The 17,911-nt window shown below is 44.6% G+C and overlaps 1 protein-coding gene across 5 annotated transcripts in view; it reads right to left on the bottom strand.

The window, feature by feature from the left end:
• Positions 1 to 17,507, bottom strand: part of Gramd1b (GRAM domain containing 1B) — a 170,970-nt gene extending 153,463 nt beyond the window's left edge. For 2 of the 5 annotated variants that reach the window (XM_027930510.2, XM_071616790.1), the window contains exon 1: positions 16,874 to 17,490. In XM_027930510.2, the coding sequence (XP_027786311.2) occupies positions 16,874 to 17,247 (374 nt within the window). In that variant the 5' untranslated portion in view covers positions 17,248 to 17,490. Of the gene's footprint in view, positions 1 to 16,873 lie in introns of all 5 variants that reach the window. The other 3 variants (XM_027930512.2, XM_071616791.1, XM_027930511.2) reach the window with 3 other exon arrangements.
• Positions 17,508 to 17,911: the final 404 nt, after the last annotated feature.

Raw genomic sequence — 17,911 nt, 5'->3', positions numbered from 1 at the left:
AGTAGTCCTAGGAAAACCATCCCCTTGTTCCCAAAGAAAAGGCTACGAGGTCTGCAGGAGCATCATGGCTCACTGATTAAAGATATGACTCTGGACGGTGCAAATAGAGTCTCCATGAGAAATAAATTGGACAGTACAGTTGAGAGATCTATATTTTGGACCCACCTTTGTCACCAACCAGCTTTGTGGCCTTAGGCTTCTTGGTTTCTTCAAGGTTGAAATGATCTCACAAATACCATCCACCACAGAATGGATTCTCTGAGAGAGATGAAGAATCAGGGGCTTCCAGGTGGTAACTGAATATACGTGAACTAAGGTGGTGTGGTGTAAAATCAAGGCCTCTGACCCTGCTCTCCTCTCCTGCCCAGCAGAGTCTTCCCTGAGACCTATTTTGTTTTCATGTTTTAGTGTAAATCCCACGTTTTATGGTTTGGATCTGGAATGTCCTCTGAAGGCTCATATATTGAAGGCTTGGTCCTCAGTGCAGCAATGACCAGAGATGGGGCTTTGGGGAAGTGATTGGATCATGAGGGCTCTGACCTCATCATGGATCAGTCCACTGACAGATCCATATTCTGATGGCATTATTGGGAGATGGTAGAAACCGTAGGATGTGGGGCCTAGAGGATATTCCTGGAAGGGTATACCTTGTCCCTGGTCCCCTCCTTGTTCTTTCTCTGCTTCTCAGTTACCATGAGGTAAGCAGCTTTGCTCTGCCACGCCCTTCTGCCATGGTGTTCTGCCTCACCTCCAGCCCAAAAGAATGGAGCCCATTGACCACAGGCCAACGTCTCTGAAACCATGAGCCAAAATAAATCTCGACTCCTCTAAGTTGGTTTTCTCAGGTATTTTATCAGCTAACACACATGATTTAGTCTGAATACCTTATTCTACTAAAACTATCTTCCACACTTAGTTGTGAGTTCCTCAATGGAAGGACCATGTATCCATCTCTGTATCCCAAGCACCAAGCCTGGAGCCAATGCCCAGCAAATATGTAATAAATATTTAAATTTTAAAATACACAAAATTTTAAAATGTGAATAAATAAGTATTTGTGTAACAGTGGGCATTATCTCTCCTGAGTTATCTACACTGTCAGCCAAATCTCTCTGACGGTGAAATACAGGATTACACATTGACAATCAATAGAGACATTCTGGGAAGCAATCCAGAGAAGGCACTTCAAAGAGAGATGAGTCTTCAGTGTTTCTAAGAACTTTCAGAATGGGCAGGCCACATCCTCCGTTCACCTCTAATACTATACCATCTTCTAGCATACGTGGCTGACAGTGGTTGAAAATTCTGCCAAGAGGTGGACAGGTGTGTAAGTAAATGCTAGTATAAAGTCAGGCCTTTCCTCAAAATCTGGAAGCAACAGCCCAGATTACTAATAGTGAGTCTTGGAAAAAATATTATCTTCCATCTAAATTGTATCATAGGGAACTTCAGTTAGATCTTTCTCAAAAGAACAACTTGAAATCATAGAAAGGGGCAACCCACAGAGACAATACAATCTTCTTTCCTGGGTCGATTGCTTTAAATGAGATTTTTCAGTCAAGAAGAAACAGTTCACCATTGACACAGGTGGAGAAAGCACTTGTCATCCCCCAAGCTAAGGGCAAACTATTTCCTGGAGAAGCTCCACCCTGTTCAAAATAACCTTTATTGCTGCTATTACATCCAACCCTGAGAATCAACAAAAGGTCAGAAAGAGCTTTAGAGTGCAGTGACCCAGCCAGAATAAAAATGCTGCTAGATCAAGGCACACTGCTCTGAGGGTCAGCTTGGCACTGACATGCTTGGAGGTCAGAGACCATCTGGAAAAGGCTGAGCACAAACATCTGCCAGAGCTCTTCCCCCTCCCCTGCCTGGAGAAATATCTCAGCCTGATAGCTTCTCCAGAAAGAGTGATCCAGAAATGTCCTCCTGTGCTACAACGTTTAACATTATTGGTCTTTGTTTCTGCTTCCTGTCGCATGGAATCTCCAGAGTGATAGTGAAAAGTGTGTCTTTTGACATTCATAATAAGCCCCTTTGATAAAACTTGAGTTTATGCTAATGCAGTGACTTGGGATGGAGCCCACAGATATCTCAGAAAGGGACCAGTCACAGAAAGACCAAGTGATTGGAGATTAGTGGGTTAGGTTTCTAAATCTCCAAGAAAAGGGAAGTGGTGGGTGGGGGATGGCTGGAGATCAAGCTCCATAAAAACTCGTGAGTAACACAATTTGCAGCTCTTGAGCAGCAGGGTTACTGAACTTGTGGAAGTGCTGGGAGGGCAGTGTGCCCAGAAAGAGCACTGAAGGTCATCAACCTCCTCCCCACCCCCTACCTCACCCCATGTACCTCTTCATTTGGCTATTCATTTGCATGCTTTTATAATAAACAGATAAAATATTTCCCTGACTTCTGTGAGCCATCCTAACAAATTAACTGAATCCAAGAAGGGGATCAGGACCCCCAGTTGAAAGCTGTTGGATCAGAAATATGGGTGGCCTGACTTGGGATTGGCATCTGAAGTGAGAGTGAATAAGATGAAAAAGAGGAAAGAGAAAGGGAGGAATCCCAGGGCTTTGGAACTCTTTAGATGGTTACTAAGAAGCGGGATGAATAAAACAAACATTGATGGGTTTGAAGCAAAGGTTTGATATAATACTATCAAAGGTTGGGAGGACCAAAGGGTGCTCCTGTTGGTCCCCCAACATTACAGGTTTCCAGATGTGTTTGCTCCAGTTTGGAATAATTTTAAACATCAGAAGACAAAGACTGCAATGGGAAATCTAAACTAAAATTGCCCTAGATAATAAACAGATAAATCAAGATGAAATAAAGGATAGGGTCCCTTAGCTGAACCCCTTGGAGACCCCAAGCCTTTTGCACAAGAAAGGGTAAAATGGTGGTAGAAGTTGCGGTGGGAGAGCTCTCATGACTCCTTGATACAGAAGCCTCATGTGCTATGACATCAAGAGCCATGAATCAATCCCTGATATGGGCTGCATCGGGAGCGGAAGAGCATAAATATGTGAGGGTTGATGAGAGTACTAAAGTTGGAATGTTTAAACAAGCTTTATATAAAGTTGTATCTCTTTTACCTGAATGTTTTATAGGAATGGATATTACATCTGGTTGGAAATACTTCCCCTACAGAGTAATATAAAGCTAAAACCTGTTAATAAAATCCTACTAGGGAAAAATAAGGGTTGATAGAATTAAGGTAAACTTTGTGGGAGAATTGACATTCTTGAACAGCTTTTATGTGAAATAGTTGCATCTTTTTCATCTGATTATAAGTAAGTACCTGTATATGACTGGGAAATGTTTCCCCTACCTAGCATTATAAGACAGAAGGCATGCAAGTCTGTCCTCTGAGTCATATTCATTGGAACCAATAAGATTGCCCAAGTCCACACAGTGTAAAGTAGAAGCGGGATTGCTGGTATGGACAAATTCTCCCTTGATAGCCCTGTGTGGAGCCTAGACTGGAGCTTATGGCAAAAGCCTGGGAGCACCTCCCAACAATAACAATTGGGGATTTGGACTAAAGAATTTGGATGGTTTATACAGGATCATGCTACTTAGGGAACACAAGGAGGAGATATTCAGGAACAGGAGCTTTTACCCTTCGGATTGACTCCAGAACTGTGTGAAAAATGGCTAGATTCTATCATCACTTGGACTGTGCTCTATAAATCACTTTGAACCAACCAACAAAGACCTGCTGGGTTGGGGGCGGGGAGTGCAGCTCCAATGAGAAGAAACAACATTCTGTTTGGAAGGATGCCACTCGATTGCAGAAAGTAGATCCACTCTGTGTTGAATTGCATGCTGTTTTCTTAGCAGTGATAGAAAAAATGAAGCATGGTAAAATCCTCATGTTTGAGTTTTTATTCACTCATGGGCAGTGTCCAATGGCCTGCCCATGGTCAAGCAGAAAAAGCCACAATGGAAACCTGGTTTAGTAAAGAGATGCCAATGTCGGGGAAGGCCCCAGGAAATCACTATGAGAAGGTACAAGGCACATTAGAGTATCACATTGTAACGCCCATCAGAAGAAACTCTTGCAGGTTCCTTCAGAAGGTGATTGGAATAAACAACAGATGACCTTATGTACTCACGTAAGACGGTCACCTGGGTCCATGAAATGAGGAAACATGGAAGTACTGCAACAATGCAGAGATCAGAGATGCATCTTATACCATCCAAGCCACATAATGCCAATAAGAACTGTTTGATCTGCCAATGAGAGCAGTAGAGATTGCAGATGGCTCTGCAGCAGATTCCCCAAAAGGGAGGTCCTACACGCAGCTGGCAAGTCAAACTGAAGCTGGTAGCCTCAGGAACCTCGACAGGAATAGAAACTGACTCTGACTCTGGACTGCATCCCTGACGGAAGATGTAAATGCCGGAGTACTATAAAAGAATGCAAACAGAGGGCTAGGGATGTGGCTCAAGCCGAAGCGCGCTCGCCTGGCATGTGTGCGGCCAGGGCTCAATCCTCAGCACCACATACAAACAAAGATGTTGTGTCTGTCGAAAACTAAGAAATAAATATTAAAAAAAAAAAAAAAAAGAATGGAAACAGAGTACACCACACAAATTTGGATGTTCAACTGTCATTTCTTCAAAAGAGGGGATATACTTTACAGTCCACAATATCCAATAAGGAGTAGAAATATCGCAAAGAATAGAAGTTTATTTGGCTTATGATTCTGGAGACTGGAAGCCCAAAAACATGGCCCTGGCATCTGCTCAGCATCTATTAAGGGTCTTTTCGCCACATCATAACACGACAGAGGGCATCACATGACAAGATGAAGCAAGCTTGCTATTTTGGATCTCACTTCTTAATAAGTTATCACTATCTTTATGCTAATGTCATCATGCAGCCCACCCTTACAGCTTCATCTAATCCTCATTACCTCCTAAAGCCCCACCTCTAAATATCATAAACATATGAATTTGAATATTAAATTTCCAATGAATGAATTTTGGGGAGAGATATTCAAACCTCAGCAGATGACTATATTTTTTACTTTTGGGATTTGGTGCTGGGGATCAAACTCAGGGCCTCATGCATGCTAAGTAAATACTTTACCATATACTAGCCTGCTTTTTTTTTTTTTTTCCTACTTGATACAGTGATCAACTGACCAAGGCTGCAATGCCAAGTGCTAGAAACCTGGTTAATTTCTGAGCACGAAACTATAACTGTATTTTAAAATTTTTACGTCAGAATTCTTTAGGATCTCATGGGGCAGATTGTGCCCTCACCTCATCTGGCACGTTTGGAGTTGCACTGCCTGGTGGTCAAGATAGCCCATGAGTCACCTTAACCTACATTAATGGGAGTGGACTATGGGGGCAGCACTTACCAGACTAGCATGCTGCCAGTAACCTGGACCAAGAGTGGCCGAACCTGATGCTCCTCCCAGAGGTAAGAAAGTCTGGGCATTAATGTGGAAGGAGGCATAGTAGCTGAGAGTAGAAGAATAAATAAATGTCCTATTGATGAAGGAGATCCAATACTACATTAACGCCTCAGAAGAGGCTCGGAACAAAAGATGAACCTGTTAGACCAGGCAACTGAAAAGATGAAGCTTTATATTGTCCTGCTTTTGGACCTGACAAGGTGAGATGGAAAACTACAAGCCCGAGTGTCCTCACGCTGGGAGATATTTCCATTTGATACATTGATAGGCTGGACTAATTATTAATGACTTGAATGGGTCTAGTAATAAGCCAGTATTTTTGAACTGTTACAATCCTTTAATTATAAGGGATTTGTGGTCAAAGATCAAGAGGTGGCCTGTGGTATATATGAAATACATGTAGCCTTTATCCCTAGCTCCTATCACAGAGCTCCTAAAACCCTTGGAATCTCCTGAGTGATAAGAGTTCTGTTTTGGTTTGGTTTTGGGGTTTTTGTTTTGTTTTTTTTTCAGTACTAGGGATTGAACCCAGAAGCCCTTTTACCATTGCACCATACCTCCAGTTCTTCTTCTTCTTTTTCATTTTTATTTTCTGAGTCATAATCTGGCTAAGTTGCCCAAGCTGGCCTGGAACTTGTGATCCTCCTGACTTGGCCTCCCCAGATTCTGGGATTGTAGGCATACACACTACACCCAGCAAGATAGGAGTGTCTCTTATTCATAACTAGCCCTTTGGATAGACTGAGTTTATGCTAATGGGTGATTTAGGATAAGGCTTCTGGATAACTCCAGGATAGGGCCACTCACCAGAGATAGGTTTTTAGCCCAACCCAATGACCCACCAAAAAAAGGGGAAATGGTGACAGGTAGGTGTTGTGGGGGACTATAGATGAAACTGCAAAAACTCTTGGGCAACAAACTTTGCTGAGCTTCTGTATTGCTAAACTCATGGGGGGTGCCAGAAGGGTGGTATGCCCAGAAGGAGCAGAGATTCCTGCCGCACCACACACCTTGCCGTATGGGCTTCTCCATCTGGCAGTGTATCTGTGTCTTTGATAATAAACTGGTAAATGTAAGTGTTTCCCTGAGTTCTGTGAGCTATCTTAGCAAATTGGTCAAATTCAGAGAGGGGATCAGGTCCAAGTTTATAGTCATTTGGTCAGAAGTTCGGGCAACCTGGGCTTTGAAACTGGCATCTAAGTGAGGGCGGTCATGTGGGGCTGAGCTGTCACCTGTGGGATTATGCTATCTCCAGGTAGATGGTATCAGAATTCAATTGAATTTAAGACACCCAGTTGGTGTTCACTGAAGAATGGCTTGGTATATAAGAAAATAAAGAATAAAGTAAAGATTAAAAAAAAAAAAAAACTTGTTCTTCCTTTGGAGTTACTTAACCTCAACCTTTGGACCAGTGTTCTCCCTTAACTTCTATGGGAACAAGTTACAGAAGAACAAAAAGAAAAATCCCTCAATTAAAAAGAAAATCTGAGCCAGGCGTGGTGGCGAACCCCTGTAATCCCAGCCACTCTGGAGGCTGGACAGGAGGATCAGGAGTTCAAAGCCAGCCTCAGCAATGGCGAAGTGCTAAGCAACTTAGTCCCTGTCTCTAAATAAAACACAAAATAAGGCTGGGGATGTGGCTCAGTGGCCAAGTGCCCCCTGAGTTCAATCCCACTACCAAAAGAAAAGAAAAAAAAATCTGAATAAGAAAAAAATACTAAAAGAGGGGGCTGGGGTTATGGCTCAGTGGTGGAGCACTCACCTAGCATGGGTGAAACACTAGGGTTCGATCCTCAGCACCACATAAAGATAAATAAATAAAGGTATTGTGTCCATCTACAACTAAAAAAACATTAAAAAGAAAAACACTAGAAGACCATACACCAAACATGCCATTAACATGTTAAAATTACAACCTATTTTCCTCTTTCCAATTACCCAAAAAATTCACAACTAGCTATTTTATTAGACACATATTTGTTGACTTCTTAGTATAAAAAATTATTTATTCAAGACAATAAACTAGAAGATCCTAGCATCTTCTCAAAAATATATCACAAAACTAACCATCCATTGTCTTCCTGTATTTTCCTATTTGTTGGGACAAACATTGCAAGAATTCCTGCTGTAGTCAGTCTTTCATTACTGTAACTAAATACCTGAGGGCTGGGGTTGTGGCTCAGCAGTACAGCGCTTGCCTCACACATGCCAGACCCTGGTTCAATCCTCAGCACCACGTAAAGATAAATAAGTAAAATAAAGGTATTGTGTCCAACTACAACTAAATATCTGAGGCACGCTAGCTTTGTTTAAAAGAGTTTTATTTAACTCACAGCTCTAGAGGTTAAAGGGCTTGCATCAAGTGATAGCCTTTTTGCTAAAAGAATCCCGACATGGCTCAGAGTATTATATGGCAAGAGACAGAGAGTAGGCAGGTATGTCTATTTGGTTTTTGTCCCTCTTCTTATAAAGCCATCAGGATTCAGTTGAGGGGGACTCCACCTAATGACCTTACCTAACAGTGATCACCTCCCAAAGGACCCACCTCTAAATATCATGTTTGGATTAATACCCCTTAACACCTCACTCCGGCCTGAGTTCCAGGGACAAATCATACATAGCACTTACCATCCCCAAACTGGGTCCCCAGGCAAATTCTTTTTCCATAGTTGCAAAAGAGGGGAAAAACCAAGTGGGCTGTTATTTGTTTTTCTAGTTTGCTCCCCAGCCCTGTTATTTCCTGGTTACATTTACCAACCAAGGCTGCAAACCTCTGTGGTCAGATTGGAGGCAGAAGCCTCGGGCTGGGAACAGGCTTCACCACAGCGAAGCGCTGACGTGGAGAGACCTTAAAAAAGGACCTTCCAGAGATGTGATGACGGGTCAAGCTGAAATTGGCCAACACCTTAGGTCAGAGGCCTGAGTCCAGCCAGTGCCTAGTCACCTCATTTCTGCCACCATGATGTGACTGGTCACCTCATTTCTGTCACCATGGTGTGACTGGTCACCTCATTTCTTTATCTCATCAACAGATCAAGGTTGAGTGACCAGAGCCTCAGCCCTGTCACAGAATCTGCAAAAAATGAAGAAGAAAAGGCTTCACACTATCTAATCAAAAAGATCTATTGAGGCTTCAAAGGAAATACCCCTGGTCCTCTTTACCCCTCTCCTCTTCCTCCACTAGCCTCAGCTAAGGCACAGAGGTATTTTTCTAATGATGATTTTGAACTAATAAGACCAAAATTCCAGAAACATACAACAGAAGAGAGTATCTGAAATCAGGACTACCTCTTGGATGTGTCATGTGGCTGCCTTTGGTGGCACAGGGGTGGCAGTCCATTGTGTAGCATCTCTTTTCACCAGCTCTAAGCATCTCCATCTGTGTCCTTCCTTCCACTTTAAAGTCCATGTTCAATTTTCTGTTCTGTGTCCCTCAGAAATGTTTTATCATCTCTTCTGAGAGAAAGAAGTTTCCTCTAGCTCCAAAATCATGGGTAGAGAGCTTCTAGGCCCCCCAAGACAATTAAAAGCTATTTCTCCTATACACTGGGTACCATAGCCCTTGGAAAGTCACACACTGATTTGAACTACACAGAAAACAATCACAAGAGAGCAAAGGCCCCAGGAAAAGCCCCAGCCTTCCTAAAGATCTGTACTCACAGCACCCAGCAACCAGGCCAGCTTGGGCTCTACATCTAGACACCTGATCCAAGGCCAGGCAACTCTCCCACTGGGGTCAGGAAGAAAATTCCCCACTGGCAGCTTAGCCATTCAGATGCCTTAATGAAAAATGAGCACAGTAGAAGCCATTATCAGTGACCAGCATAGTAACTGGAGGCTACACAGCACCTGGGAGAAACTAACCAGGAAGAGCAGAATTCTCACCTGTTAATCTGCCCCATGTTTATCCTTGTGTCTTGCCTCATGCGTAATCAACACATTCAAGTGCATAACCACATGGAAACTCTTGAAATACCAACTCCCACAGAGGAATCTGGCCAGTGTTGAATCAGCCCCCAGGGCTTCATCTCTACCATCTCAGTTTCCACAAATTATTTTAATCAAGAAACCATATCTACAGCCAATGGCAGGCTGTTTCTCCCAGGGCAGTCCACCTGCACCCTGGGCATTGCCAAACACTGCTGTGCTCTCACAACCCCCCATGCATGTCTCCTCAGTGGCCTTCCCATCTTTCTGAATCCCTGCCTTCCGCCAGAACCAACTTCTCCATATCCACACATGCTCAAGCATGTAGGGACCTGCTGCTGCCAGGCCTTGGGAGATGGAACTGTGAAGAACTCAGACTTTGGAATCAAAGGAACATGGTCCAAAACCCAGCAACGCTTCTGTTTGTCCAGGAGCAAGTTAATCTCTGAACTTCGGGTTTCCCAGCTGTAAAACGTACCTCAGGGGTTTGTTGGGAGGATTAAGTGTAATCATGTACTTAAGGCGCTTAGCAGAAAACTTGGTATGAAGTAGGACTTGGTCCCTGCCCTCAAGGAATTCTGGGTCAGTAGAAGTGTTTGCTAGTTAACCCTATCCAGCACTGACTTCTTAGTAGGCTAAACAATAACAGATCTCCTTTGCATCTGCTTGTTGCTTTGTATTCAGAAGGACACGAGCTTTCTCTCTACCACACTCCCTGTGCTCCCTACATAGGGCAGGGCCAGAGTGGGGAGCTATACAAATAATGACCCTCTGATGGGCAGAGCATTTGAATGTACAAAATCACCTGCTCCCCTGGAAACTGCGCTGAAACCTGAAGCAATTCTTCCTCTAAGGATCAGGAAAAGAAGATAGAGAATCAAGATAAACATGCCAATGATGTATATTCATTACCTGCAAACCACACATCAATTAGGCTGGAGCCAGGCAGATAACCTAGTCTACCAGGCTGGGCAGAATCAACAAGAGGCACTACCAATGTAGAGCCAAACAGAAACCCTGAGGTTCCAGGTTGAAAACATTCTCTAGCTACCAGGCTGCTGAACTATGAGCAATCAGGACAGGAAAGAAAGAGCCTGCAGTTGGCTGTTGCCCAATTCACTTGCCCCTTGTCCACTTTCCCTTAGCTCCTCAGAGAGTGATGAAAAGATGCCATTCTGGAAGGTGTAGCTACTCCTGATTCCTGACTTTTTGCCAGGATCCAGCAGGGGCTGGAGGGGCTCTGATACTCAGTGTAATTTTTTGTTTTTGTTTTTTGGTACTGATGATTGAACCCAGGGGCACTTTCCCACTGAGCTACATCCACAGTTCTTTTTATTTTCTATTTTGAGGCAGGATTTCGCTTATTAGCTGAGAACCTCACAAATTTGTTGAGCCTGGCCTTAAACTTATGATCCTCCTGCCTCAGCCTCCCAAGTCACTGGGATTACAGGTGTGCAAGATTGACCCAGTTTAGATACATTTTTTTTTTCCCATACTGGGGATTGAACTCAGGGGCACTCAACCACTGAGCCACATCTCCAGCTCTATTTTGATTTTATTTAGAGGCAGGGTTTCACTGAGTTGCCCACTCTGTGAATTAGTACCTGTAACAAAGAATCAAACAAATGATGACCCCCAGATCTTCCCCAGTCTCTAGAATCACAGATGTTAGCCACCACATCAGACTCAGTGTGATGGTTTTTGTTTTTTGTTTTTTTTTTTAGTTTCTGTTTTATTTTGATTTGGTACTAGGCATTGAACCCAGGGGTGCTTAACCACCTAGCCACATCCCCAGCTCTTTTTAACATTTTGAGACAGGGTCTCGATAACTAGCTTAGGGCCTCACTAAATTGCAGAGGCTGGTTTTGAACTCACAATCCCCTTGCCTCAGCCTCCGGAGCCACTGGGATTACAGGCATGCACCACCTTGCCTGGCCTCAGTGTGGGTTTTTAACAATCACCACAACCATCTTTGGCCAAGAGATTTAGGGAGACATACAGTTACTAAATCTTTTCTTCTTCTCGTCCTCCTTCTCCTCTTCTTCCTTCTGCTTCTCCTTCTCCTTCTTCTCTTTTTTTTTTTTTAAAAAAATTTAGTTGTAGATGGACACAATACCTTTATTTTGTTTATTTATTAATTTTTTTATATGGTGCTGAGGATCGAACCCAATGCCTCACACGTTAGGCAAGCGCTCTACCACTGAACCACAACCCCAGCCCCTCCTCCTCTTCTTATATTGTTGCTTTTATTGATTTGCTTGCTTATTTGTTGCAGATACTAATTCTACAAGCTTGCCCCCATCAAGTTCAGACTACATAATTTCCTGGGCTCAGAGGGCAACATAACCAGTCCCCTACCTTCCCCCCTCCCACAAAAAAAGTGTACTCTTGATGAAAGTCGGGGAGGAGGACAGAAGCCATCTTCAATGGTGGTTACCACATGACTTCCCTTCAGACAAGTGGCAGAAGAGTGCAGGGCCGCAGGCCTCCACCTCACCACACTTCCACCCAGTCACCCAGAAGGCAAAAACTAGTTGCATCCAATGCCATTCTGAGCATGTCTTTCCCAGGTTCCAGAACCTACATCAGCTCTCCAATGAGTTGCATCTTCTTTGCATAGAAATAACTCTGCATACAGGACTTCATTACATTTTTGATGACTGACTGATTCATTAAAATTCAAACTCTGGCATGAATCAGCCTGTGGGCTCAACAGCTCACCACACCACTCTCATTTTTCCACATTCTTCATTAAGACCACCCTTGGTTGACCATTCCCATCTTCAAACCAACACACCTGCTACAACTTGAATGTATTCCCCAAATGTTCATGTTAATTCCCAAATTCATATGTCAGTAGTATTTACAGGAGGGCCTTTGGGAGGTAATTAGGACTAGATAAAGTCACGAGGATGGGGTCCTCACAATGACATCTGTGGCTTAGAAGAGGAAAAAATGGTCTGAGCTAGTGGCTTACTCTGTCTTGCTTGTGATACCTCTGCCATGTATGATACAGCAGGAAACCTTCACTAGATGCTGAGTTATTGCCAATGCCAAGCTCTTGGACTTCCAGCTTCCAGAACTGTGAGCCAAACAGACCTCTATTCTTTACAAATTACCTGATTTTAGGTATTTTATTACAGCAATAGAAGAACAGATTGGAACAGTTATCCATTTCCGTCTTCATGCCAACACACCCAAATCACTTTCATCAAGAGGTATTTGGTTCCCATTCAAAATTCAATTCTCCATAGCAAGTAGATTAATGGTTGACTAGGGCTGGTGGGATATGGGTTGGGAGGGATTGAGGATGCTAGCTAAAGGGTACAGCTTAGTTTGTAAAGTGAGGAAATGTTTTAAAACTGCAGATGTTTATGAGAATACTAAAGACCATTGAATTAAATTATGTTTTTTTTTTTTCACCCTGGGAATTGAACCCAGGATCTCATGCATTTTCTACCATACACTACCACTGAGCTAGACTCCCAGCTCCAAATTCAACACTTTAAATAGGTGAATTCTATGGCATGTAAATTAAAACTCAATAAAGCTATTTTTAAAAACTCAGCTCTGTACTCATCTCCTCCAGGAAATTTTCTCAGAAAATTCCACTTCAAACAGTAGAGAAAAGGGAATTATTCACTCACTCATTACCAATTTAGTCATCAACAAACATCTATGGATCCCCATGGAAGGACAGGGACAGTGAGAGGCAGTGAAGACATAAAGATAAACAAGATCAGACTTGGAGTGTTCGAGTGTCATACTTCTGGTCCTTATATCCCCTAACCATACAAATTTTACCCTATTCTCCACTTATTTCTCCCCAGGGTTTAAGGAGAAGAAGGGGATCTCCTGGTACTCTTCTTCGTATTTAAAGCTCAGTGCAGTTAAAATTCATAACCTATGGCCCTCCCAGCCCCTTACCTTCTCCCTCATCAGACCAAATTCTGTGTCAAGCCTCAAAGACATTTTTCTCTATTGAAGAAAGGTAGATTTGGGGTGGGGAATGTGACGAGGTATGCTAATCCTCCTTAATCAAAGCCAGAGCAGAACCATTTTCTAATCTTATTTCCAAGTCACGTAACATGCAAGGAGACTCAAGTGCTGCTCTGGGACATGTGAGTACTAACCTCATACTGTTAGGCACGCATCTACTCCCTGTGAGAGACTCACAGAATAATGACAAGCTTTCACCCTTGACTGGCAAGAGGAAGTTTACAAAACATTTTCCCCTGTGTTACCCTTGTGACCTCCCATTAGCCCACAGATATTCCCTTCCAAAGATGAAGGTAAACTTGCCAAGGTAAACTGATGTATCCAAGGTTCTACAGTGAATCGAAGACATAATTAGGTGTGAGCTCAAGTCTTCTGACTTTAAGCTTGATGCTCTCTGCCCTCCATGGGCTCTAAATGCCAAAACCTTCTCAGGCAATCTTGGTGACTACTACAGGTACCTGTTCGCTTGATGGCTCACTTCTTTCCAAGAAGCCTTCTATCTCCACAGGCAAAAACTAATGGGGTTTTATTTTAGACACAATCCAGACAGATTCCAACAGAGACAGGATAGCAGTGGTGAAGAGTAGAGATCTGAATTACACAAATTTAGGTTTGAATCCAGAGCCAGCTGTTTTCTACATACACAGCCTGCCCTCTGTATCTGAGAGTTCTGCATTTGTGGATTCAACCAACTGTGGAGAGAAAATATTCAGATTTGGAAAAAAAAAAAAAATCACCTAGCCAGGCCCCATGGTGCACCCTTGCAATCCCAGCAACTTGGGAGGCCAAGACAGGAGGATCACAAGATCAAGGCCAGCTTGGGCAACTGAGCAAGACCCCATCTCAAAATAAAAAATAAAAAGCACTAGGGATGTAACTTAGTGGTAGAGTGTCCCTAAGTTCAATTCCCAAGAACGTACATACACACAAAAAATTGCATCAATACTGAACATGTACAGACTTTTTTCTTATCATTATTTTCCAGATAACTCAGTACAGCAACTATTTAGGTAGCATTTGCATTTTTTAAGTGATAAGGTAATCTAGAGATGATTTACAGTATGAAGGAGGATGTACATAGGTTATATGCAAATGTTATGCCATTTTATACAAGGGACTTAGTATCCTCAGGAAGTTGCACAATGAACTCCCTGTGGATACTAAGGGATAACTACAAACATATATTCATCTAATCCAACAAGCCACTACTTAAAAGGCTTTCTTCAACTTTCATAGGAGGCAAAAATCCTTCCTGATTTTTAAGGGTATGATTCCCACTCCAACAAAACTGAAGATTCCACCACACCCTTAAAAAACACTCAAAACCAGGAACACCTTCCTTAAATCTAATTAGATCCATCCCCACACCCATGCCAACCAGCAAGGCAAGACTCTTTTCTCCATATTTTGTCCTCAGTACACATAGCAGAATCTTAAGATCAAAACATGGTCTCTTTTAGAGACTCTCAGCAAACTGCAACAAACTCTCAGTTCAAGATTCCCTCCTGCCAAACTCACCCCATTTCTCTCTATTCTCCGGTAAGGGTAGCAGAATGACATCCCAGAACAGAAAGACTTACCCCCAGATTCCACAGAAAGACCCAGAACAAAACTTTGCACTTGCGTCAGCTGGGAAAACCACGTTCAGTCATTGAAACAGAAAATAGAAACTCTGGAAGGCTTAGAATGCTCATGTTCTGCCTAACCTGACCCCACTCTTCAGCACCCAGCTCAGACACATGACTCACCTGTTCCTTCTGCCTTTCCCCATATGGTTCCCGTTAGCCCATCTTTTGCCCCTCTCCTCATACTTTCCTGTTATTTCCTTCTACCTATCTGTGTTTGTCACGATTTGAGTCTCTTCCTCCCAAAAGTCTTCCTCTACTTCTCCAGGGTTCTCTTTTCTTGTGTAATCAGTACCACATGGCATAGGATGTGTCTACCAGGGACTCCACCTTTTCTAAAGAGTGAAACTCACATGCCTTAATTTGATATGAGTGTTCTCCTATCCTTCTTCTCAACTTCCACATCCCTCACTCTACCCAACCCAACACACACACTCTCCTCAACATCACTACAATCGGCTGACGTCACACTGCGCTTATAAGAACACTCAGTTAAATACTTGTTGAATTAAACTGAATGAGCCAGTTGCAGTGGTGCATGTCCTGTAATCCCAGCAGCAGGGGAGGTTGAGGAAGGAAGATGGCAAGTTCAAAACCAGCCTCAGTAACTTAGTAAGGCCCTAAGCAACTTAGCAAGACCCTGTTTCAAAAAAAAAAAAAAAAAAAATTAATTAATTAAAAGGGCTGGGAATGTGGCTCAATGGTTAAGCTTCCCTGTGTTCAATCCCCATCACCCCCCGCCCCCCATAAAATACAATACAATGAATGAAAGTGAACAGATGGGGTAAAGGAATCCCTGGAAAAGTGGTCAATGATTCAGTTACTTCACACAAAAGCACAAATCTCTGTTAGGAGTCAGGGCCCTAGAGTCCAAAAGTAAATGAATAGGGTAGATGGTATCAATGAACTACAGAGGACTCCCCGCCCCCACAGGAAATGGACTTGGTTCAAACACAGCTTCCTGAAGCAGTTCTTGCCACCAAGGCCAAGTGGAGTTGGTTTCATACCAATTTTCCTTCTGTGGAAAACGAACTCGGCCCCCCACCACTGCCCCTCTCAGATATCACTTTTACCCAGCAAAAAAGTAGCTGGCACAAGCCACAGTGATATGGAAATGTGACTCTGATGTGGTAGAAAATGTGACTCACTCAACATTAATACTCCACCTGTACACATGTGGGTTGGTTTAAGGCAACCTAGTGTAGCCGCATGGAAAATAAAAACTGAAACGGAGTTCAGCAATGGACGTGGACGAGCCTCTCTGTAACTATCTCCATCTGTAGAATAGGAATCAGAATAGTGCCGCCAGAGTTTCTGTAAGGATACTTCCTTTCACTCTACTGATTTTCCCCCCTTTTCTTTTTTTTCTGGTACCAGGGATTGAACCCAGGGGTACTTAACACATCCCCAACCCTTATATATTTTTTATTTTGAGACACAGCCTCGCTAAATTGCTGAGGCTGGTTTTAAATTTGCGATCCTCCTGCCTCAGCCTCGCGACAGATGGGATTACCGGCGTGAGCCACTGTGCCAGGCCTGTAAGGATAAAATTTGGAGACACATGGTGAGGTGCCCTCACATAATAAGAGCTCAATAAATACTAGCTGCTGCTTTTTTTATTATTTATTTTGCTTTGAAGATCAAAGGAGATGGAATGTAGCAGGAAACCTCCTGCCAACGTGTCATATAATATGAAGCCCCTGGCTGGGGAAATGGGTGCCGAGTGTGGAAAGTATAATAAGTTCAGTATCCCTGATCCCCGGCGCTGAGCCTTAAGCCTACTCTGGTGACAGGCTCCTGCTTTCGTCCTGGAAGTTTCCACCAGGATGCCCTGGGGCCCTGGACGGCTCTGGGGAGGGGCGGGAAGGCAGGGGCGGAACAGGGACATACCTGCTTTCACTGCACTCCTTCCGCTCCCTCACCCTCAGCCACTTGCGTAGAAGGAAGCGCTTTCGGCGCGGGGAAGCGCTGGGTGTGGAGCAGTTGGACCACGGGGTGTCCTCGTCGCTGGAGGGCGTAATCTCGATGGACGGCAGCTGCAGGAACTCCTTACCAGGAGCCAAGACGACAGGCAGGTCCTGCGCTAACCCGGCCTCCAGGCTCTGCTCCTGCACGTTCTTCATCCGGCGCATCTTGAAGCGCCGGCGGCGGAGCGTGGGGGTAGACGAGCTGGACCAGACCGGGCTGCTCTCCTGCGCGCCCTGCGGCTCGGGCACCTGCAGGGCGGGCAACTGCAGGTTCTCCATCATGTTGGCCGCCGGCATCGGGGTCTGTCGCCTCCGCGCTCCCTCCACGCCCTCGGCCAGCAGCCTCGCTCGCGTCTCCTGCTCGCTGCTCCCCACCCCGGCCCCTCGACACACGGTACCCTCTCACGTTAGGAAACGCTCGCGTCTGTAGCTGCTAGAAGAGCAAGTTCCTTTTCCTGGAGCGCGGCGAGGAAGGGACGCGAAGCGACGCGGCGTGCGGCCGCCCGTAGTCTTGAACTTTTCGGAGCGCGCTTCCTCCCCGCCGTCCGCCGCCGCCGGCGGGGCGACCCGGGCGCGCCTGCTAGCCACCTGGCCGCCCTCCTGGGGCTCCCCTCGCGCGCGCTTGTTTGTCTTCCACTGCGATCTCTCGCTTGCTTGCGTCTTTGCCTTAGCGAGACTCGGCAGCCCGGGGCCCCAGGGGGCGGCGCAGCAAACTCTCAGCGGTTTGCGTTCAGCAGACCAGGTTGGGGAACCGGCTTGACGCTGCAGGGAAGTAGAGAGCTGGAGGAAGAGGCAGTGGTAGGAGGGGAGGGAAGAAGAGAGAGAGAGGAAGCGAGACACTGGATAAAAACAAAAAAGGAGGCGGAGGAGCAGGGGGCTGGGGCGGCGGGGGGTGGGGGGCTATCCAGAAAGGGTAGGCTGAAGCAGCGACAGCAGTGTAACTGTACACGGAATCCCTTGG

The sequence above is a fragment of the Marmota flaviventris genome, chromosome 9, assembly GCF_047511675.1.
Source record: "Marmota flaviventris isolate mMarFla1 chromosome 9, mMarFla1.hap1, whole genome shotgun sequence".
In the NCBI taxonomy this organism is placed as follows: domain Eukaryota; kingdom Metazoa; phylum Chordata; class Mammalia; order Rodentia; family Sciuridae; genus Marmota; species Marmota flaviventris.
This window is presented reverse-complemented; position numbering and strand designations above follow the sequence as displayed.